At 45.1% G+C, this 23020-nt stretch overlaps 2 protein-coding genes across 4 annotated transcripts; both read left to right on the plus strand.

Annotated features, from left to right (window-relative positions):
- The first annotated feature begins 78 nt into the window (after positions 1 to 78).
- Positions 79 to 3277, plus strand: LOC116791337 (C-C chemokine receptor type 8-like). The gene is made up of 3 exons (XM_032697227.1): positions 79 to 206; positions 301 to 363; positions 1389 to 3277. Exons 2-3 carry the CDS (start codon positions 310 to 312, stop codon positions 2466 to 2468), a joined length of 1134 nt encoding a protein of 377 aa, XP_032553118.1. The 5' UTR covers positions 79 to 206; positions 301 to 309; the 3' UTR covers positions 2469 to 3277.
- Positions 3278 to 11743: 8466 nt separating this feature from the next.
- CX3CR1 (C-X3-C motif chemokine receptor 1) lies at positions 11744 to 22776 on the plus strand. 3 transcript variants are annotated; one of them, XM_032695129.1, is made up of 3 exons: positions 11745 to 11988; positions 13219 to 13300; positions 21174 to 22776. In XM_032695129.1, the coding sequence occupies exon 3, from the start codon at positions 21188 to 21190 to the stop codon at positions 22247 to 22249; it is 1062 nt and encodes a 353-aa protein (XP_032551020.1). In that variant the 5' UTR covers positions 11745 to 11988; positions 13219 to 13300; positions 21174 to 21187; the 3' UTR covers positions 22250 to 22776. The 3 variants fall into 3 exon arrangements, with proteins under 3 accessions (XP_032551029.1, XP_032551020.1, XP_032551012.1); XM_032695121.1 differs by having other exon boundaries at positions 13229 to 13300; XM_032695138.1 differs by lacking the exon at positions 13219 to 13300 and having other exon boundaries at positions 11744 to 11988.
- The last annotated feature ends 244 nt before the right edge of the window (positions 22777 to 23020 follow it).

Consider the following 23020-nt stretch of genomic DNA (forward strand, 5'->3'; position numbering starts at 1 on the left):
GCAAATCTCTTCCACTGACGTTCATATAAACACCCAAAGTAAAAGGCATACTGATTATTCAGAGATAAACCTGAAATGTTTCCGTTCCTCTAAGTGTCAAGTACAGAGGCTGTAACACATGTCACAAAGAGGAAAAGATATTTTAGGACTGTGCATCGCAGCAGTGAGGACCTTGCCTGTGGCTTGGCATTGCAGCATAAGCTCAGGTAAATACTGCCAGCCTATATAATAAATGAAGGTATGCCTGCTTCTTAAAAATATGTCATATAAAGACAATTTTTTTGCACTCTTTAAACACAGTGTTGGATTATGGAGAGGAACTTGACATACCAGCTGGGCAGAGGCGGCTCTGAGGACATGTCGGTGAGTCACTCTCCACCAGGTTGCTCCCCTGCAAGCTGAGGCCAGTAGCACATCTTAGAGGTCCAGTTTTGCCTATGGGGACATATAGTACTGAAAGAGACGATGAGGATTTAGAAGAAATCAGTGTCATTGTTGTTAAAAAAAACCATTGAGTGAAAGTATCTTTGGCTGATGAGATTGTGTTGTGGAAAAAGGCTGTCCTTGAGGGCAGAGGTAGTGCTAGGAGTGTCCTATGGAGATTATCCTGACTGGGGTATGTGCTGCCATCCATCTTCTTTAGCTCTTTGCTGTCACAGGTACTGCCCAGGGATGTGGTGGTTGCAGAGAAGGCAAAGCTGGGAAGGAGGGAGGAAGAGGCAGAAAGCCCCATCTTGGGAAGTCACCCCATGGGCCAGAGCTGCTACTGTTGATCTCGCCTGGGGTGGCGAGAAAGTGTGATGTGCAGCACTCACTGGTGACCTATAAGTGCTGGTGCCTTTACAGCTGAAAACTGCTTGAATTGTGTAGGAATCCTAGGCAAAAGTAACTTGTCCCATGGAGGGCTATTTTTGGCACTCAACTAACTGGAAGTGAAACTTTTAGGAGATGAATGTTTACATGCCAGTTTCTCTCTGAGCCCTGCTCTCTTTCGCCTTTCAGAAGGAAACATGAATTAGGACCCCAAAATCCATATCAGGGGCTCTCAGCCCCCTGGCCATGCTTATTTCATTGCTGGTTTGGGGATAGTCACTGTCTCTGGCCCCAGTGCCCCACCTCGACTCAGGAATGGGGCATGCCTCCACAAGGAGTCAGGGGAGTCAGCTGCATTCTGATCTCCTGTGCCCCTCTGGTACAAGAACCTCATCCCAGATCTTGCAGGGGAGGACCAGTCTCTCATGTTCATTCCTTGTTTGCATCCTGTACCACAGCTGCGGCACAGCTGTTTTGTCCTCATGTGGCTTAGCATGAGCTGACTCATGCCTAGTATATTTACTAAGAGGGTAATATGGGATTTGGGTCTTATGAACTTCTTTGTTCTTGAACAGGTGGGTTACACATTGCCAACATCTGACTCCCCTGCAGCCTATGAATCTGCCTTCTACTACCCAGACCTGGGCATCATCTGTAATGCTGAAAATATTCCAACATTTTCATCTACCTTTTTTCCAGTGCTGTACTCCCTACTGTTTGTGGTAGGCCTTGTGGGAAATGCTTTGGTGATTTGGGTTCTAACAGTTTTCAAGAAAATCAAGACCATGACTGACGTGTATCTGCTGAACCTCGCCATCTCTGACCTTCTCTTTGTTTTCTCCCTCCCCTTCTTGGTTCGGTACTCCATTATGAGTCAATGGACTTTTGGAAATGCTATGTGTAAGATCATCAGCTCAGCTTATTTCATTGGTTTCTACAGCAGCGTCTTCTTCATAACCATCATGAGCATTGACAGGTACTTGGCCATAGTCCAGTCTGTCTATGCTCTGAAGATTCGAACAGCTGCCCATGGGGCTATCACCAGCCTGGTCCTTTGGGTAATTGCCATTTTAGCATCTATGCCAGACTTAATTTTTTACCAGGAAGTAAATGACAATAACCAGATTAAATGCATCCCTCACTATCCTGGTGGCAACAATGGCTGGAAGACTTTCAGTAATTTTGAAGTCAACATCCTGGGGTGGTTGATCCCTGTTGGTGTCCTCATTTTCTGCTACCACAGCATCTTGAAAAACCTGCAGAAGTGCCATACCCAGAACAAGTACAAAGCAATAAAACTGGTTTTTATTGTTGTAATTGTGTTCTTCCTCTTCTGGACTCCCATCAACATTGTGCTTTTTTTGGACTCTCTAAGGAACATGTACATCATTGATGACTGCCAGACAAGCCAAAGGCTAGACATAGCTGTGGAGCTGGCTGAGGCTCTCTCCTTCGTCCACTGCTGCCTCAACCCAGTTATCTATGCCTTTGTGGGTGAGAAGTTCAAGAAGCATCTCTGTGAAGCTTTCAGAAAATCTCCATGTTTTCTCTTGCTCTGCAAAGACTACAGAGCTTTCAGTGGACGCAGCCTGGACAAGAACTCCTCTCTGCACACAAGGTCCTCACAGTCATCTTCTATTGGTACAGTCTTGTAGAACTACAAGTCAAAAACTATCATCCTGGACAGGTGACCTAAAGCTGAGAAATCCTGCCAGAAGGGAATCCACAGAGATGGACTATTTGTGAAACATTTTATGACAGAAAAAGTGGAAGCAGCTGCTTGATTTTGCTTTTAGTGTTGTTGCTTTTTAGAGTCTTTTTTAGCATCTTCCTCCTTTTCCCCTAGCACATCCTGCCCTGCCTGCTTCATAAAAGGGTGGTGGAAATTACCAGCAGACTCCCACATTGCCTGAGCAGCATGGAAAGGTGCCTTAGAAACATATCTTCCACCTCTCAGATTCAGTACTGAAAGGAACTGTTTATGTTTTCGAACTCTGGACGCTTGGCTGCTCCTTCCCTGGTCTCAGCAGAGTGAATTGGCTTTGTGAGCAGGGATGGGGCTCACTGCAGGAGTGGGAACCTGCTCTTTGGAGGGAAATGGTATCCAAGTTTAAGGTGTCATGGCAGGGACTGGCTCCCAGTTGACATGTCTGAATGAGGCTTTCAGCCCAAAAAGAGCCTAGTGAATAATTGGATAAGCAACAAAGAAATAAATGCTGTCCATGTGTTTTTGTGAAATCAATGTGAATTAATATCTAAGTATGATCTTGACACCCCATCTGTTACCAGGGCCTGCAGCTTCTTGGCTGGAAGGGTTTGGAAGCTGTAGCCCTATAAATAAAGCTGTGGGTGTCAAAAAACAACACTTACAGGAATGAATGAGACCTGTAGGAATGGGCGGAGGAATAGTTACCAGGAAAAAGGCTGAAGAGTGGAAAAACTAATGAGTGTGAGCTGAGAGAGTGGTAAGAGTCCTATGTCAAAGCTTTCTGTGGACCTGCTGGCTGGTAAGCCACAGGCCAGGGTGGTGTCTGCTCTCAGCAGAGCCCTGATCTGCTGGCTGAGGAGCTGGCTGTTCTGTAGATGCCTGGAACAGGACAGAGAGAGACAAAAATAGGGGTAATACCTCAAGCATCCTGCAACTCAGGTGGCATCTAAAGCAAACAGCACTGGCTGGTTTTGCGTGGCCAGAGGCTCCTAAAAAACACAGATGGCACTCACATGTCCCCATGAGGGAACTTTTTGAACACTTTAAGCAACTGATATACCAGTGTGGTCACTGCTCTTTAGCGTACAACTGGGGTTGGCCTCCTAGTTACTGTACCAACTTGATAGCTGATTTATATGTGAATGGTTACTGATTCATATATCTATGTACATATAGATGTGTATATAAAGTTGCACATACACACAAATAAACACAAATATACACAAATAAAGGTCCCAGCAGCAGGATTGCAACCAGGTGCAGCAGTACAGTCCCTGCCTCTCAGTGCCCTACCACCCTCAGGCAGCCAGGCTATTTTTTTGGGGTATGCAAACAGTCAGGTGCTCTAGAAGGTGAGTAATAAAAATTCAGGACAAAGCCAAAGGGTCGTGGGCTTAGAGGACAGCACCAGTTATCTCCTCTGCAGATTCACAGTATGAACCCTCTAGATCAGAACTTGCTCAGTTGAAGCACAAGAGGTGGGAATGATTTTTGCAGCCCCACAGCTTTGTTGTGCATCTCTTGTGTGAGTACTTTGGGACAGGTGCTGGAGCCCATTTGCCCAAGCTTGCAAGACAGTGACCTTTCCCTGGTGTTACTGAGCATTCTGCTAGGGGATATCTCCTTCCTTTCAGAGGTTTCATTGATTGCTGTTGTGTAGCTTTCATTGATTGCTGTTGGAGTGAGGCTGTGACCCAGGGCTTCCCCACAGGGGCTGTAACCTGGTGGTGTGAGGGTAGCATAAACATGCAGAGCCTTCTTTGCAAAGTCTTTCACTTCTCTAGCTGTCACTGGAGGACATTCTCTCCTGCTGCTGCCTCAATACCGCTTGCAAAGCCTCCTAGTGCAGAAGTGCGAGAAACTTTCTGCAGCTCAGTGGATTTTCTGCCAGAGGCAGCTGCCTTCCTCTACTGCAGCAGCAACACCAGGAGCTCTGAGTTGGACCTGACCTCAACTTTTCCTCCTGGCCCAGCTGCTTTAATCTGCTATCGCTGCCTTCCTGTGCAAAGGACGAAGGTGAGACCCACATCCGGAGGGTGCATGGCTGGCAGGACCTGCCCTGTGTAGCTGTGAGCAGCCAGGAACATTCCTGCAGATTACAGAGCTCCTCTTCTTTCTGAAGGGACAAACCTGAGAGCAGTCTGCTGCCCTGCCCGTGCCTGTGAGGGCATAGAGAGCAGAGGACATCTTCCTGCATTTGTGCAAGCTGATGGGCAGCTTGAGGGTAATGGAAATTTTAGGGTCTTCCCAAGAGCTGAGAGCACAAGAAGCTGAGGATAGACCAGACCATCCCTGGTGCCTTTTTACCTACTGTGTAAAAAATACCCACCACAGTTGTTATATTGGTCCTGCTCATATCTGCTACTTACTTTCATATCCTGATCTTGTTTTTTTTTTTTTGCTGAGATGATGCAGGTTATAGAGGATTCAGGATGATGTTGGCACATCAAATAGTCAGATATAGTTTTGTTCTTAAAACAGAGACCAGCATAACCGTTACCTATATTCAAGCTTAAACCTAATATACGTACTATTTTTTTTTCAATTTATTGGTGTTACTAGCACAGAGGGTCCCTTCTACAGACGGTCTCTGTTTAGAAGGACGGAATCTTTGTCTGATGCCACCCATGATGCTCTGCATGTGTGGATGGAAAGGCCTTAACAGGCTGGAGCATTGCAGTGGCATCAGGGGGGCTCGTCTTGCCTGATGGTCACTTAACACACTGTGCAAACCTGTGCTGCAGTTGTAGAGAACAAAAGGGTATGTTTAGGGACCATGCTGTTGAACTGTACCAGCAAAAAGTGGGATGTATGAGGACATGTTAGCTTATGGTGTTGCTAGATCCCTTGGAAAATAGTGTGAAGTGGGGCCTAGCAGATTGTTCCTCATCTCAGCTCTGAGCTGCAGGACTGCCGCTTTTAGCACAGGGAATGATAGTCTTAGTATCTTGTTCCAAAACAGCATCCACATCTGGCCTTTTCTGGCATTATACTGAAGCCTCCTTCCTAAGACAACATGGAGACAACACTAATTAAATCCTTGACAGAGCTTCTGGCTTTCAAGTCACTGGTTCAGGCCATTGCACACAGTCTAGTGATGAGGATGGGAGCTTCTGACTTGATCCTTTCTGGAGGAGTCCTCCCAGCCAGCAGCACAACTCTGCCTCTTTCTGCTGTGGTACCATCCAGCTACACCTGGAGGTCAGAACCAGTCAAAATTTTAACAAGGGAAAAAAGAAAGGTTAATGAAGGGTATCTGTGTCTCCTGCTTCTCTTAGCTGAAAGATACCCCCGTGCCTTGATGGGCCTGCATTAGCATGCACAAAACTCCCAAAAGCCCTGTTAATTGTATCGTGTCGAGGATAATCCTATTTTATTTTCAGCCTCTTGAAAACACCAATTATTTATACACCAGTATGTATATATATATATGTATTTATACACCAGTACGTATATATATATATATATGCATATTATGTATGTATTCCAGTAATGAAGCACCATAGAAATTAATAACGGTGCCAGTAGAGGATCCAGAAAGAACCATGACAGAAAAAATATAAAGATGACTTCAGGTATTCTCTCTGGATGTAAAAATAGTTTGGGAAATTGAAAGGTAATTATAACCTTAATCTGAATATGTCATATTTAACTGTAATGTGTGGGCTGACATGTGTTTCTGGTTAATGTACCTTAAAGGTTAATGTCCCTTAAAGGCAGCAAGTAATGCTGGGCAAAGCAAAGCTGCTGCTGTCATACGTCAGTTTTGACACACAGCCTCTGAGCAGTGCTCTCCTGCGTGTCTGTGCACTTCTAGATAAATCCGTGTTTCTGCTGCCTCAGCTGACACACCAAAATGTACAGAGACCCGTCACAGAAATCCCCACCTCAGAAGAGCAGTAGCGTGATTTGGGTTTCCTCAGCCACTGCTGACGAGTGTGTCTGCTGGGACCTCGTCTGATCCAATGCTGTGCTCGTCTCGTGGCTGCCAGGACTGTTTGTGCAGGCCTGCTGTGCTTTCCAGAAGCCAGTGCAGCCAGTGCAATGCCAGGTGAGCAGCTGGGTCACGCTTACCACATAGGATGAGCTATATGCAAGAGGAGCCTACCACCAAGCAAACAGCAATGTTTGCTCTGTTACTCCAGAAAACACCATTTTTCCTCGCCATACTCCAGTATCCAGGCAGCCTTCCCAGTAATATTAATGACTGTGCAACATATGCATGCGCCTCTGGATCAGCAAGACGATTATCCCTTAATTCACTTGGCACCCTTGGAGAATGTTCAGTCTCTGTAATCCTCCACATGCTTGAGTTTAGAGAATGTGTGAATGCACGTGCAGCATGTGAGGATGAGTACAGTGATGGACAGAAAGGAAGGACACAGCCGTGACCGAACACAGACCACCAGGACACTGCAAAAGTACCAATTGTCTCTTGTGTTCGACTCAGCACCAGCCTTGACTGCAGCACTCAGCAAGGTAAAGAGACCTATGTGTCAAGAAATGTTTGGAAACCAGCTGTCAGAAGGCAATGCCTTTCCTACACAACAAGGAGTGAAGGAAATGGGTTTTGTTCCCTAATGCTCAGGTATTCAGCTGGGCTGAGAGCAAAGAGCAATGCTGGGTGGTTTCCTTCAGTCTTTTGCCCATGCTCACTGAAAGGCAGGCAACATTTCCACTCCCCTCACTCACCATGTCTGCTTCTGTGTCTCTGTACCTGCACGCCTCTTGCACCATCCTCACACATCTTGGCGTCCCCAACACCACACTGCCCCAATGTGTCTACAGAGAGAGGGGTGGTGCTGGTGCAAATGTACCCAAGAGCTTCAGCTCTCATAAGCAGCACAAGAGAGAGAGAGAGGACGGAAAGCAGGGAAGGAGGGAGAAAAGGCCTTTCTTTATTCATCATTTTGAACAGCAGCCATTCCTCTTGCCTGGGTGAGCCCAGGAGGAAATGAATGTCATTGCCCCACCAATGGCTTCCTCCCCTCTTTCTTGGATCTCATTGTTTTTGTTGGAGCCAACCTCGAAAGCAGTGCAGCCTCAGCAATGTGCTCTGAGAGATTGGTGTAACTCAGGTACACACTGAAACAGGCGGATCCGAACAGCTGGTGTGCACATTGCCCATCCCAAGAGAGGAGGACACCTCCCCAGGAGACCTGGCTAGGCCTTTGTCACCTCTCCAAGGCAGGAGAGCACCACCTCTCTGTGAGAGCTGGAGTGAGGGAAGGCAAACAAACAGCTCAGGAATACAGATGTGGTCACCAAGGCACGAGTGAGCCTGAGCACTAAACTGTTCCAATGTCCTTATCCCTTCCACGTCATTTCTAATGCAGGAATAAAGGTTTCTCTTAACTTTCAATGTCTTTCTGGGCCACACCCCTACTGTTTGTAGAAGGTTTGCAAACCTTCATCCTTCTATGGATCTTATCTTCAGCAGCCCTCGGGCTGAAACACTTTCATCCCTAGACATATCTTCTCTTTTCCTCTCTCTGAGTAATTTTTTCCTCCCCATGTTTTCAGTGAAGAATAAATGCATCTCCCACTGGTGTCTGGAAAGGTGGCAGAGCTCCATTATCTCCTTGCATCTCTCCAGAACAGTGGCATGAAGAGATGAGGCTCCCTCTGCTGGGTTTTCTCTCAGAAGCGAGGCACAGAAATGCTTTCTGTGAAGGGCTGTATGTGTGTGTGAGCAGCTGGTGCCCACAGGTACATCAAAAGCTGCCAGCTGGGCTCTGCTGCAAGACAGAATGGGAGGAACAGGACGCTGCTGCGGAAGGGATGCATCTCCACAAGAGTTTTGGAGAAATTAAAAGTGTCCAGCAGGGTTCAGTGCAGTCACAGCTATGGTACATGTTGTGTTGCTGAGCCATGTGGGGCGGGGCAGCTCTGCATCACAGAGCTCCCGTGGGACTCGGGGCTCCATCCTGGAAAGACGGAGCAGTTACTCCCAGGCCAGTACTGATGCCCATCAGCCCTGCAGAGGGACTCCAATGAAATTCTTGAGAGCCAAGATAGCCCCTTTTTGTAGAAAACCACCACCATCAGGCTTTCCCACATGGCAGCGAAAGCAGAGTGAGCTAGGGAGAGCAGCATTTTGATCCTTCAGGCCAGACATTTCTTTGCCAAGTGCTTTAGTCCACAAAGCTTGAACTTGCCAGTGCTGCTGTGTAAAACCCTGCCTCCCCAAACTGACCTGGCAGCCTGGCTGTAGAGCAGGAGGAGACACCGCTCACGTGGAAGTACCACTGGTCTCCCCAGATGTTGAGAGAAATGAGTTTTCAAATTCAGAAGGCAACTCAGAGGGAGATGGCATAAAAAGGGGGGTTGCCCCTCTTTACCCACTGTGTCCCTGCACAGCACATCCTTTGATTTCTTCACATCCACTCTTGATTTCTTTCTCTAAAACTATTGTGTGCTTCACAGTTGGGAAGACAGCACACTCTACCTAGCTCTTCCTAGGAAAAGTCTCTCTGGTTACAAGGGATGCAATGTCTTTTTCTTTTCAGCTTGAAGAAACAAAAGATACTTTTCTCCATCATGTACGGACCAGAATGAGTCTTTTCAGCAGCTTCCTCAGATTTTCTTATTCCTGAGCTGTGAGGGTGAACAGAGGTTGAAGATGGAGAGCATTTGTTGATGTGGCAGTTGTCTTTCAGATGGTGTTGATTTTATACCTGTCTTTGTTGCACTACAAGTGCATGCCCTGATAATGAGCAGCACTCTTATCTAGGGTTATCACTCACAACAGAATACAACAGGAAGCCTTTTCTGTCTCCTGAGAAGACCTGCTGAGGATGTCTTGAGTCAGCCTGACTTGGTTTCTCTTTCACTGAAGTCCTCCAGATAAAGACTGTTTGGATATTCCTTTGGGCAAACCTCATTTCTTCTTGAGGTAACAGCCTGCTCTGTGTTCAGTTCCAGTTAAACTGGGCAGCACAGGAGGAAAGGGGTTGGTGACTGCCTTCAGGGAAATCCTGTTCTTAGGAGATTGTTAGCAGTGGCTGGGGACAGCCTCTCCTGCTGTTACATATGGGAGGTCCTGACCCTTATTCACAAGGTTTTTCCTACAAAGAACAACACCAGAGGTACTGTGCTGAGTTGGCAACCCAGGAGCGGGTGCCCACCAGGATGAGTGTCTGCCAGGGTTCTGGCAATCCACATTTTACAGAACAGCAGCAAAACAGCTTGGCATGTGCAGGTCCCCAGTGGGGAAGCTCCTACTGGACTACCTGTACATTTTCTTTATAGGGCTGAGGGAAGTGGGGGCTGGGGGAGACACAGCCTTTCACCATCCCCACAAGGACATGGGAGACAGGTTTAGATTTTGGTGTCCTCTAAACCACAGAACATCTTCTGCAGGGCCCCCTGAAAGGGGGGCAGGGATCATATCAGACTATCACTGGCGTCAGGGAAGCCTTCATTCATCTTTCTGAATCTTAGGGTTCTCACACGATGAGAACATTTCCTTAGTATCATCTACCAGAAATTATCTTTCTGAAAGTTGAAAGCTTGTAATTTTGGCAGTCATAGATCGTACTTTCAGTGTGTGGGGAGTAACCAGCCATTAGCTTTTTGATGTTGTTCTGAAAAGAGTGCAGAATTCTTTCTGTTTATTTTTAAAGAATGGGTAATGGAGCTGCTGGCACTTGTCAGAGGAAAAAGTGAGTTTTGCAAATCTGCTGCTCTGGCTTTTAGAATTCCCTGACTTTTAAACTTCATTTTCAGCAGTGTGTCTTTGCTTTTTCTGGCCAACACCTATCCGGGAATCTGCTCCCTGATTATTTCCATGGGCGCTTGTCCTGGTGCACCTGGCTCACGTCACGTGCATTTGATGGATGTTGTAGGCTCACACTTTGGCCATTGCTATGTAGCTGTTGGGGATGTAACCTTTGCAAGATAAAGCATAACACAATGAAAAAAGCCATGTAATTGGCAAAAATACCAGACCTAAACTCATACAAAAGTATTTGCCTGGCAACTTGCTACACCAATCAACGAGCAACAGCTCAGACAACCTGGAAGATGCTTTCCGCCCCCAAAATCCAACCCAGCTCAGCCTGCCTGAAGGCAGCACAACTCTGCCTTTGGGGAGAAGGCATTTTAACCTCCTTTGACATTTGAGGCAGGGGCAGTACCTGGGGTTGTTTCCAGGATGTATTCCTGTGTGTGCTTGAGGACTTTAGTATTGGTGCACCCCCCAACCAGACACTGTGTCTCTGTTTCTCATAATGCACCCCAATGCACAGCCTCCTGCCTGGTTTCACCCCAGATAAACAGCTTTTTGTGCCCCAGTGGTGCCTTGCAATGTGCTATGCAGCATTCCAGTTGTGGTGCACTCGTAATGCAACCCTGAGCATGATGGTCCGGAAGACTCCTTAATTAATGGACATCCCAATGCTTTAGACCCTCACACTCCGCTGGTCCTGGGTCGCAGAGAAATTTTATGCTTAAAATCTTGTCTACAGGCAAAGAGGAGAAACAATATATGTATTCATAAAGCTAAGAATTTTTTGTTAGTTTAATGGCAATCTGAAGGCTCCAACTGTTATCAGTTTAGATCTGCTTGTTGCAAAGGAACAAGTACACTATTGCAGTTTAAACTTTTTTGCACACACATAGTTTCTATCCACTTTCTCTTCCCCTGCTCCTTTGGGTCCTAAGGCTGGTGGTTTCACTGGCAGTGCTAGAGCAAGCTGTCAGCATTTCCAGTCCTTCCCTGGGATAAAAGCAATGTTCATCGTAATTTTTCTTCTGCTTCTTTCTAGATCTGATTTGCATTGTTTTTATGTTTTCTAACATTTTTCTATACCTTCCTCGGTCTTTACTGGTCTATACACACATAATGTGGTGTCCATTATGTGTGCTAGATACTATTTTTTTTCTGCCTGTTACCACTAAACCCAGTTTTGCCAGCTCCAGGTCTGCATTTTTTTAACTGACCATCAGTGAGTGGTGTATATCTGTGGGGCTCCCCAGTGCCATCCTGTGCCCCGTCTTTTACCATCCCATACCTGCACTCCTCTGTGCTGCATCCTGCGTCGCCACTGCTCAAGGCCCCTGCTATTGTTGCAAACTTGTATTTCTATGCACTGTACAATTGTGTCTGAGTCAAAAACATCTTTCTGCATAGGATAGGGGGAACCAAGGGGGTGACAGCTTTGACACACTGAGTATGAAGCACCTTGGGCATTTCTGTCTTCTGTGCAAGTCCTGTCCTCGTAAGCATTTCTGTCCCTCTGAGTGATCGCATCCCACTTTGCAATTTCACGCAGAGCCAGCAGGACCCAAGCAGACCACATTAATACTTTCTCAGCCCAACCTAAGCACAGCCCAGGAAGCTGCCCTGCCAAAGTTCACATGTTTCATAGGGTAGGCACCAGCATTAGAGAAGAGGAAATATACATTTAAACCCAAACAGCTCAGCTTGAAGGAAACATTGATTTTCAATGCAGCTATGAATTAAGGTAAGAGAGAATTATATTTTACCTCTAATTTGACAAAGCAGGATTGAGACGAAATGGTGTTTTGTGAACTTAAAGGAAAGTCTTCACTGCTTAGTGCTTGGAATCTAAATTATATTTCATTTGTGTGAAGATCATGTGGGTAATGTTTACAAATTGAGAAAGTAGAGAGGGGAACACTTTTATTAACCAAAGTGAACCAGGGCGGAGGAATTTTGCTTGGTCAACTAATTATTTGTGGCATCTTGTGTAAGAGAAATATTCACCCTGGATAGAAATCCTCAAGGTTAACAAAATGCTGATAGATGACTAGTGTGCAACACTAGTCTAGAAGAACAGACCAAGAAGACACAGCCCTTCTACTTCATTAGATGTTTTTTGTTAGGTGTCTGCAGGGATTTCACAGCTCCCCAGCAATGCTTGTTTCTAGTTTTGATCAGGGAACCAACATTCCAAACAACACTGAACTGAAAGACAGCCCAAAGCAGAAAATCTGGTAGAGTCAATAGAAAGTGTCTGATGTAGACATACCAGCAAGAAAGCAATAGAAATTCAAAAAATTTAAAAACCCACCTTTCTGAATGACACATTACTTATTTTCTTTGTGACTCAGCTTTCCACAGGAAGGATGTTGCACAAAGATGTCTGCTGGTTTGGGTGAGACATTTGGGTAATACAGTGGCGGCAACCTGTTAACTACTTGTGTGATATAAACGTAGATCCGGAACAGTCATTCCCAAAATCTGGTCTGTTGGGGCAAACCCTGTTTGGAGGCAGCGAACAGAGTGACAGGATGAAAGACAGCAACTGCAATGAATTACAAGGGATTGGGAAGCACAGAAAAAGTGCAAAAGGGAGAAGAAAAGGCTAAAGTTTGACAAAGGGCAACACATAATAAATTGAGAGTAAATCCATAGTAAATGTGATCTTCCCCAGAAGGAGCTGGCAGCTCCAGAACTTAAATCTCATCCATACACAGTCAAGAAGGGGTAATGTGTGCTGCTCTCTAAATAATGGAGAAGATGATTTAAGAGATCTCCCATTTCTAGAGAGCCGTCTCAGATTTCTCAAGGATGCTAAAGCAATGTGGTGTTATTAATCACAAAAAGGGGGGTGGGGAGCAGGAAGTAAATAGGCATCACAATAAAGGCAGCAAGAGGATGGAGCAAATGGTAACCAAAAACAAGTACAAACAGTGCTCATAGCTAAAAAAAAAATCATCTGTTTTTACAGATTTTTACAGAAAATACAGAAGAAATTTGAATACTGCTTAAGAAGGGAAGGCCTGGGATAAAAAAATACTGAGGAAGAGAAGGTAAGAGAAAACACTGCCAAAATGCTCAACTATACATATAAAAAAGATACAGAGTGTCATGAGCAACTGTGCAAGCAGAAAGGGCAATTAGGGGAATTAACAGGCTAGATGAAATACCTGTAAAATAAATTTTCCAAGAAAATCCTGATCCTGGCAGTCACCATCCAATCAAATGAGAACCCCCAAACACCCAGTTCCCCATAGGCAGCTCTTGGGAGGGCAGCTAGTCCCTCCTCAGCTCTGCCACTATATTCCCAGCAGCTCAGTTAAAGTGCTCCCCAGGGCAAAAATAAATACTGCTCTACAACAATTCTCACACCATTTGCCTAATTTCCCATTCCCTGGCTGGTCCCTGGGAACAGGACACTGCCTGGAAATCATCTCAGACTGCAGAGGCTTTGAAGAGGATCCTTGGTTCTGGTCATAAAATCAAGACCACAAAATCATGACCCTGAGAGTCACAGATGAAAATTTCAGAACCATTTCAGTGATTTTAGAACCTCAGTTTTAAGATCCAGGGGAGATGCAGGAGTCTGAATCATACTGCCAGGTCATCCTTCCTAAATGTGTAAGTAATTTCTGAAACAGATATTTAAGGCTCTAACTTCCTTAGGGCCAGATTTCTAAAGGTGCTTTGACCAAGCACCTTATGGGATTTTTCAGAAGCTCCCCAGTGCTTAGTTCCCTGACTCTGTGCAGCTTCACTTGCTCAAGGGACTTGATCATGCCTCAAAACTTGAATCTATATTCCCTGCTCCATTAAGTGTGCAGGTACCAAGGCACCTGCATGTCCACCCTGTCAGCCTCAGAGGGGCTTTGTTCTCCCCAGAGCCAAAGGAAGGAGCTGAAAACACTGAAAGCTTCAGCTTTTGCTATAAATACACCAGTAACCACAGGGGTGAGCTGCCAGGGGTTTGGCAGAGTTTGGCATGGCCCCAGCACTGCTGTGGTGTAGCTGTACCTCCTGGATGGCTCACAGCAAGTCTTCCTGGCAGGACAACAAAACCAAAAAGTAGAGGGACGTTGCTGGGGTCAGGATGCACCCAGGGCACCTGGGTTCAGTCCCCTGTGCCTGCTTTGCTCTGATGGAAGCACAACCAGCCTGAGTGAGGCCGCTGGCCTGGCCAGCTGGACCGTGAACTGATGGAGCAAGAGCAAAATCTCATTCAAAAAAGTACCTCTGTGGTTGCTCGGAAAGATAGGTGATGAAGACCTTGCCACTGGCAGAGATGGCATTTTTTAAATCTCTTTGACCTAAATGCATTTATAAAGGAACAATATTCAGCCTTATGTTTATCTTAATCAGTAGTGGTCTAATCAGCTTCCATTTCTGGGTCATTTACTCAAGACACCTTAAATGCCCTAATTTTTTGAAAGCCTCTGCATCATGTTTCTGCACCTTCAACTTCACCTTAAACTGGAAAATCCAGTAACAAAGCAGCCCAGATCACTACTTGCTTCTAAATAACTCATCCTTGAAGTCTTGGGAGGAGCTTCTATAAATTAAATCACCTAAATCAATAAGCAATTATTAGGTTTGCAGAACTCTGACGGGCCACAGAAATTGTCCAGCTGATCTGAGAATAAATCACAGAAGAAAGAAGAAACACCAAAGAAAGGAATTTCCTTACCTTAAAGTCATCAGGGAAGAACGGGGGGGCAGGGAGCAAGAACACATCTGGAATTACACCACATTCACTCCCAAGTTTTTGAGGAATGATAAAAGAACTGGTTAGGAGGGAAAACACCCAGGATTTAACAGCTGCAGTACACACTGGCTGTTTGATCACAACATTCCCAAACTATGCTGCTTTCTTTCCACAGCCATCATAGAGCCTCAGTGCTAAGCCAACCCCAGCAGCTGTTCTGTGCTCTTCACAGGAGCCCACTTCCTTCCAGGGGGTCCCATCCCAGGATTTGGGCTAGCTAATGCAGTTGAAGTACCTGGGGAGAGGATAGTTTGGCTTTTTCAGTCATTTATTACCAAGAGAGTCACAGTTGTTAAGAGAAGCGTGCCCCAATATGGTCTGCCTCCCTGCCTATCAGGGACTGTAGGGTTTTACCCAGTACCCTCCTGCTGAGCTCCACTATGTCTGGCCTAAACATGGTTCCCAGACCAATATCTTCTCTTGACATGGAGATCCTCAGATATGCAACTCCTTCTCCTACCTGAAGGCTCTTCAGTCATTAGCCTTTCCGTGTTAAAAATGTGTATCTTATTCCTATCTTGCATGTTTCTGAGGTTCCATGTGTCACTTTAAGGTATGGCTAATCCCATTAGAATAATTAACAAGATTATTAACACAAGCAAAGGTGAAATCAAGTGTTAACAAATTACGCCTTCATCCCCACTATCAAGGTCTGCAATGGCAGCCTACCCTCTTTTGTTCCTTCCCGTTTAGCAGCTCTTTAAACACCTGAGGGTTGCATCAGCTTTTCCTGCAGTCAAGTTTCCTTGAGAACTGCCCCCACTCTTGAGACATGGCCCACGTTGTTTAACTCCCAAGCATGTCACTTTGGCTAGATTAGAGATAAAGTGAATCATCTGAGGAGCCCCAGATTACTCAGATTGTCTGAATCACTGTCCAATTCTCTAACTCTTTTATCATGTCCCCCTGCTAGCTCTGATTCCCGATCTACTATCAAACCAATGATGAAAATACTGAACAGTTTTTAGCTTTCAACTTGCTATTTCCACAAACATTTTACAAACAATATTCTTATCCTCTACGGATGTCTGTCTTTTGAGATCTGATGGTTAACCAGTCCAAATCCCATTGCAATGCTTTCTTGGACTTGTGTTGCTTTGAGCTGGAGATATGTGTCAATCAAATAAGCATGCAGTGGAGGTCAGATATCAAACTCTCCTGCACAGTCACCTTATCAACCTTACAGTGTCATCAGATATCCAAAAGTTCCTCTTCTGAAAAGCCACACTGACTGGCCTTAGCTACACTCTCCCTCTTAACTGTTTAAATTTCATTTTGCCAGGTTAAAGATTAGGTTACACTAGCTATTTCACCTTGCTTTCTGCTTTTGGAGGTCAGCATTGTGTCAGCTGCTTCCAGCACCTGAAGAGGTGGAACAGGGAGAACATCTCCCCACTTCAGGACTGAATAAAAGACTGATGAGTGAAAGTAACTGCAAATGCTGGGCTGGGCTTGATTTTGACCCTGGCTATCTAACATGATCCCAAGTAACTCCAGAAACCATCCCCTATGAATGGAGTGACCTTTCTCTGAATAATAAACTAAGTGAATTATAGGAACCAGTTGGGTGTAGAAATAGAAACTGGGCCCCATCTCTGGCTAATGTTTTGCCCATAAGTCTAAGTTTTGGGTTGTGTATCATCTAAACCATGCTTAGAGGTGTCCGTGGCAGTCTGGTGACTGCGTGGTAGCTGCTTGGCACCAGGTTAGTTAAGAGTTTCACCTAGAGTGCTATTAAGACTTGCATCTCTCCTGATAGTTTCCACCCAGTTTTGGGTACTTCCCTTAAATCTCTTTCTGTTATGTGTTAGAAGTGCCACCATAGCTACAAGATTTCATTTGAAGGTACCTGAGGTCATCCCTGTGGTCTTGCTGAGAATCACCAGCTGGCAAGAAGCAGATGGGTGTAGTCGCAAATACAAAAAAGCAATGGCATTTATATTTGGGTAGGGGGATGGCAACTCAGATCTAAGGGTGAGAAAGGAATATGCACCCCTTCACAGGGGTTCCCACAAAGCCTACAATTTCCCAGGGGCAGCTGAATCATCAGCCCACTCAATGTGCACTGAAAACATGCTTTGCCTGCGTAAGAAAAGCGTGTAAGTGAGCCTCACTCAGAAATGCTGACTAAGGTGCGAAAATCTTTCTGAGGTTTAAATACTTTTATTAGCATATTGTGCAAATCTGAAGTGTGACTCTCTGTCAGAGGTCTGGATTTGGTTATTTTTTTTAACTTCTTTTAACTGGATGACTGGAAAGGCATCACAGAGAGGCAAGTGCTTGTAGACCCCCTCTTCTTGGCACTTGGTTGAAGTGCTAGGGGTGACAACTGGAAAGACCAGATGTATAAGCAGGATTTAGATCTTGTGTCCTCCAGTCTGATGCTAGTGTTGTTTGAAGGCTGAAATGCAACTTCTGTTCCTTAAAGGAGTTTGTGGATCTCTCACAATTTCACTTCCCTATGTATTACTTAGGGCACATATGGTCATTGGGAATAGCTGGGTTGAGAAACAGGGGTATTGGTCTAGCAGACTATGGTCTTTGAGATAGCTATAAATGTGATTAAGAGCAGAAGTGTTTGTGTAGAGTAGGGTGCAAAGCCTCTGGGGAAATCTGGAGACAGAGCAAAAGTGGTTGAGCAGTTCCATGAGAAGCAGAAGTGAATCTACTATTTCCTGTACTCAGCAAGGGAAAAAGTCTGGTGGAGGAACCTCACAGCCCTGTGGTCCTCCTGTGTCCTCTACGCTCTTCAATTCACTTTGTCCCTGAGGTGAACATTTATTGTAAGCATGAGAGAGAAAACTGGCCAGGAGTTTATCCTGCGCCTCTGTGTAAATGTTCTCCAGTGAAGAAGGTGGCCATTCCTGAACCCAGCTTTCTCTCCAGGCAATGCCAGTTGGCTCAGCCTGTGCAGAAGTCTGCTAGACCCCGAGGGCTGACCTGTGGAGCTGCATTTCCTTACATGTGTGAAATCCTCTGACAGAGCACAGCAACTTGTATGAACACATATGGAAAATCTCCAGCGCAACAAGCTGCTTTTCTAGATATAAATTAAGAGAGCAAGCATGTGAAAAACCAGCGCAGCTAGAGGTTCTCAGTGCAGAGAGTAAACCACTGTGCGCTCCCTCTCTCCCAGATCAGGGATTTCACACAGCACAGTCTAGGCAAGCACCACTGAACAGCCCCCTCTCTGGATGCCGGCACAGTTAGCAGAGATGCTAATGGGATACAAGCACGTATCAATCAGTTTTTAACTCTGTGCATGATGAGACTTTCGCTGTGGCACCAGGAAAGTCATGTCTGAAACAGAAGCTTACACAGCAGAGAAGAAGCTGGAAAACTTTACAGAAATGTCATGACCTCTGTCTGCCTTTTTTGCAGAATCATGAGGTTAGGACAGGACTTCTGGAGGTTTCTTGTCCAAACCCACGCTCAGAGCAGGGCCAGCTGAGTTTCAAGTATCTCCAGCGATTATATCCCACAACCTCCCTGGAGCCCTGGAATCTAGGTGCTGGACTACCATCACGGTCAAAAACTTTTTCCATACATTGAGTAACAATTTCCCGTGGCTATTGCTTCTCATTGCCCTGAGGAAAACTGTCTGCTTCACCTTTACACCTTCTCACTAGATCCCACTTGAGACGTCTCTTCTTGAGACTGATCAATCCCAGTTCTCAGTGTCTTTTCACAGAACAAGTGCTCCAGCTGTGGAGCACAGCAGCTCACAGAGTAAGGTAGAGGCTCTGGTGCTTGTGTAGATGGGTGCAAAGGAGCTGGGTGGGCTGACACAGTGACTCATATTTGGCACAAGAGACTTGGTGTACCCTGGCACTTATTCGTATTTTAAAAGCACCTGCTGCATATATTTAGTCTCAGAAAAGAAGAAAGAAATTAGGATGGAAAGGCAGAAAATGATGGGTTATTGAGATTACATATGAAGTCTCCTGCCCATATCTGTATCCCTCAACAGGGCAGATAAAGAGATGACAGTATCTTTGTAGGCAACTCTAATTAGTTTTCTCACCACTAGAAAATAAGTATCTTCTTTGCAATTGCTGTCAGCTTCTACCCCAGCACCTAAACATTTCTTATTTGTATCCCTTTAATTCCGCTGGTGTCAGATACCTCATCTCCGAAAGCTGAAGAACTGAAACGGGCTGCAAGCAGGGGCTGGATAGACTCAGCTTCCAATTCAAGGTGAAAGACCCTGAAGGAGCTGCACAGCCCATGGGTGTGCCTGCCTGCTGCAAACAGCTTTCCCCATGCTGTGCCCATGCCCCAAAGCTACCAGTGCTGAGACAGCCCTTCTTCTAGCCCACTTTTCCTGTGCAAAACCACAAAGATTGTTTTTAAGTGACTATGGGCACTTCTCATTTAAATGTTTCAGAGATGATTAGGCTTTGAACTTTCAGAATAAGAAGATAATTTAAAACAGAGAGCCTGCTTTTTCAACTAGTACCAAAAAAAACCTCTTTGAGATATTACTACAAAATAAGAGGCCAAAACTTTATGGCCAACACCACAAACGGCAGTCTGGCAATGAGGTATTGGGAGAAGATGTTGATATGGTCACAGTAGCCACTCGTGGGGAAGATTGTTGCAGTTGCCACCAGGTCATAGGAAACTTCTTGGGCAAAGGACTATCTCACACTCCAGGACATCTTTATTTTGTGCTTAGTTTTGCAAGGCTTATTTTAAACAGAGGGTATAAAAGCTATTGTTATCAGTGAAACATGTTCATGTAGGCTGGGATTCCCACCTGCTAATTATTAATTAGCTCTAAGCATCAGGAGTGGGAGTAGTTATACACCGTCAGTGTCTACTGCTGAATAATACAGCCGTGCTCTCTTGGGAAAAGAACTTTCACCAATGCAATCAGCAGAGTCTGGAAAGCAGTCTGTCTTGTCTTAAAGCAGATTTGGCTGCATTAGATCAGGTACACTGCTCTTTATTGGCTGTATAGACTACATGTCCCACTAACAGGAGATGTAAACATCTATAATAGAGACAGCCTATGGTCACTGAACTGAGTCCCTTCTTCACAGTCAGCGGGGGTTCCTGTAAGAAGCTGGCAACATGGTGACCAAGGGATAGTTATTAGCCGCAGTTTTGTTATCACTGGCCTTTCCTTTCTGTGTCAGCTTTAATAGGCTGTTTTGGCCATGTTGTCATGTGTATAGCACCCCTTCATTTCCTTCATTTCCTACAGTGAGAGCAAGTAGTGGATACTTACAAGCTCTTTACGCCAACGAGGGAGCAAACTGAATACAGTAACATCTGGACCCCTCTAGGATTTTTGGTTTCATGCAAACAGAAATCTTTGAGGAGACTTGAACACCACACCCCAAGGGACTGCAGAGGAATTGACTTGTGCTCTGAGTTTTTGGTTTGCAGATCAGTGAGCCCAGAGGTTGTGCACCTGCACCCCATACTCTCTTTGGGTTCAGCCAAGCTAACAAGCCCTGGCTCCAACCTCGCAGCCAAAGCAGGAGCAGTCATGAGATGCTTTGTTGCTTGAGGAAAAGGGTCTATATAGTTTCTCGTCTTTTGATTATATGATGATTTTTAAAAGAGCTTCATCAAAGATATGATTGCTGCCAAGCGATGTCCCATTGCAGACTTTGCTCCTCCCACATCAGAAAGCATCAGTTAAGGCCTGGCTAAACTGGGTGTATTACCACACTTCCACCCCAGGGTTAACATGTGGTGTGAGACTGGGCTGCTGGTGGTGTTGACAGGCACTGCATGCTGATCAGCAGCTATTTGTGAGGTACCACTTCCTGCCAAGCACTGTCCAACAGACTGGCAGAGGGCCTGCATTTCTCACAGTGCTGCAATGCACCACATCACTTAGTCAGGTCTTGGTTTGCTGCTGCCCCTGCTGCACTTCCAATAAGTAGAGGCTTATGCAACAGTCCTTGAAATTCTCATTTAGTTTTTCTTATCCTAAAGAGTTAATTTTCAGTGAAGTACATGTAACGGCAGAGTCTGGGCTTCGGTTAGGAACTACCATCACCTCCACAGTAATACAACTATCTCTAAGCCAAACAGTGACAAAATCCCAAAGTGTGCTTGTTGGTACAGTCTCTCAATATTTTACCACAGCAGATACTGGATAACTTCCTCTAACATTATTTTCTTTATTCTTCCAATTTTGCCTCTAGCCAGCAAATTCAGCATGACGGACGCATATGCAGAAACGACAGCTGAATATATGTACGATGAACATGCTTTGTCCTGCAATAAGGCTGACATCCAAGAATTTGGGAAAATATTTCTGCCGATATTTTACATTGCGGTGTTTGCTCTTGGCCTCACAGGGAATCTAATGGTGTTTTTCGCCATTGTGAAAGGCAGTAAAAAAAGCATCACTGACATCTATCTCCTGAACTTGGCTATCTCAGACCTTCTCTTTGTTATCTCCCTTCCGTTCTGGGCTTCCAACACAGTGCGTGGATGGACCCTTGGGACTATTTCATGTACAGCTGTTTCCTCGCTGTATTACATTGGTTTCTTTGGGGGCATGTTCTTTATCACTGTTATCAGCGTTGACAGGTACTTGGCCATTGTTCGAGCAACATATTCTCTGAAATCCAGAACAGTGAGACAGGGCTTTCTTGTAACATTTGCAGTATGGGCAATAGCGGTTTTAGTGTCAGTGCCACATTTTGTGTTCTCCCAGCTGGTAGAAAATGACTGCATTGCTGTCTTCCCACAGAAGCTGGAGAACATCTGGCCAGTGTTCTGCAATATGGAGCTGAACACCATTGGCTTTTTCATCCCAGTCTGTATCATATGCTATTGCTATTGTGGGATCATCAAAACCCTGATGTCCTGCAAAAATCAGAAAAAAGCACGAGCCATAAAACTGATCTTGGTTGTGGTGGTCGTGTTTTTTCTGTTTTGGTCTCCCTACAATGTACTGATTTTTCTAGAGACTTTAAAGCAGTATGAGTTATTCCCAAGTTGCAACCAAATTAAATCATTGGACTACGCAATGCACCTGACCGAAACCATTGCATTCAGTCACTGTTGTCTCAATCCTCTTATCTATGCTTTTGCTGGGGAAAAATTCAGGAAATACCTTTATCAAGTCTGCTTGAAGTACTGTCCATTCCTGTGTTTCTGTGGCCCCTGCAGTCACTACCAGGTCACCCATTCAGTTAGTTATGCAGAAAGTGTTGCAAACAGCAACATAACCCTGAACACCAGCGACCAGGATGGCTCTGTCTTTGTCTAAAAGGCTCTGGGAAGGAGAAATGTCTGCATATGTGTCTTCTGCGGGGCTAGCAAGCACTGAGGGATTGCCGTTACCCATATGAAGAGACGACAGCTGCACTGAATTACTGACATGCCTCTTGTTAAGCATTAAATATTCTAAACCAGTAAAGATTCTAAAAACAAAAGCAGTACAATATGTCAGTGATAAACAGTGGAACGGAATCAAGAGAAAGGAAGGGGAAAGTAGAAACGAAAAGAGTGCTCTGTGCTTAGAAAAGGGGACGGAGAAGAATTTAAGGATAAGAAACCTTTTGAACAGTTTCATCATGGAAATGTGCATGTGTCAGTGTATGTACGTGTGATACTAATGTACATAGACCTAAACTCATTTTTTAAGGGAAGAGAGATCTCTTTAATGAGCTGTTAGGAGGATATTTTTTATAGTAAAGGGGTATATTGTCCTGATGCTATATACCTATATGGAAGTGATTTGGGGGCTATTGAATGCAACAAATGTTTTTACCTGTGCTTTCATCCCTAATAAAATCCAACTGTTAAAAAAAAAAAAAAAGAGTTATTTATTAACATGCTTTTGGAGCCAACAGTGCACTTTCTGTTTATAGCATGCAATAATAGAGAAAGGACCATCCTTAAGGATCGCCAGTAGGCATATCTCCCAAGTATCATGGGCTTGGCCTGAGCCAAAGGCCAGAGCTCAGTGGAGTTCTTCTCTTGGCACATCCCCAAGCCCTCTGCTGAGCCAGGGGCTGCCAGCTTGACCAGCACCTGC

The sequence above is a fragment of the Chiroxiphia lanceolata genome, chromosome 1, assembly GCF_009829145.1.
Source record: "Chiroxiphia lanceolata isolate bChiLan1 chromosome 1, bChiLan1.pri, whole genome shotgun sequence".
Classification (NCBI taxonomy): domain Eukaryota; kingdom Metazoa; phylum Chordata; class Aves; order Passeriformes; family Pipridae; genus Chiroxiphia; species Chiroxiphia lanceolata.

Bases quoted from the DNA above. Each gene is read 5' to 3' on its own strand.
- CX3CR1 (XM_032695138.1), top strand. From the start codon at position 21,188: ATGACGGACGCATATGCAGAAACGACAGCTGAATATATGTACGATGAA.
- LOC116791337 (XM_032697227.1), top strand. From the start codon at position 310: ATGGAGAGGAACTTGACATACCAGCTGGGCAGAGGCGGCTCTGAGGAC. The intron at 364-1,388 runs GTGAGTCACTCT...GTTCTTGAACAG, and splicing joins GCGGCTCTGAGGACATGTCG to GTGGGTTACACATTGCCAAC.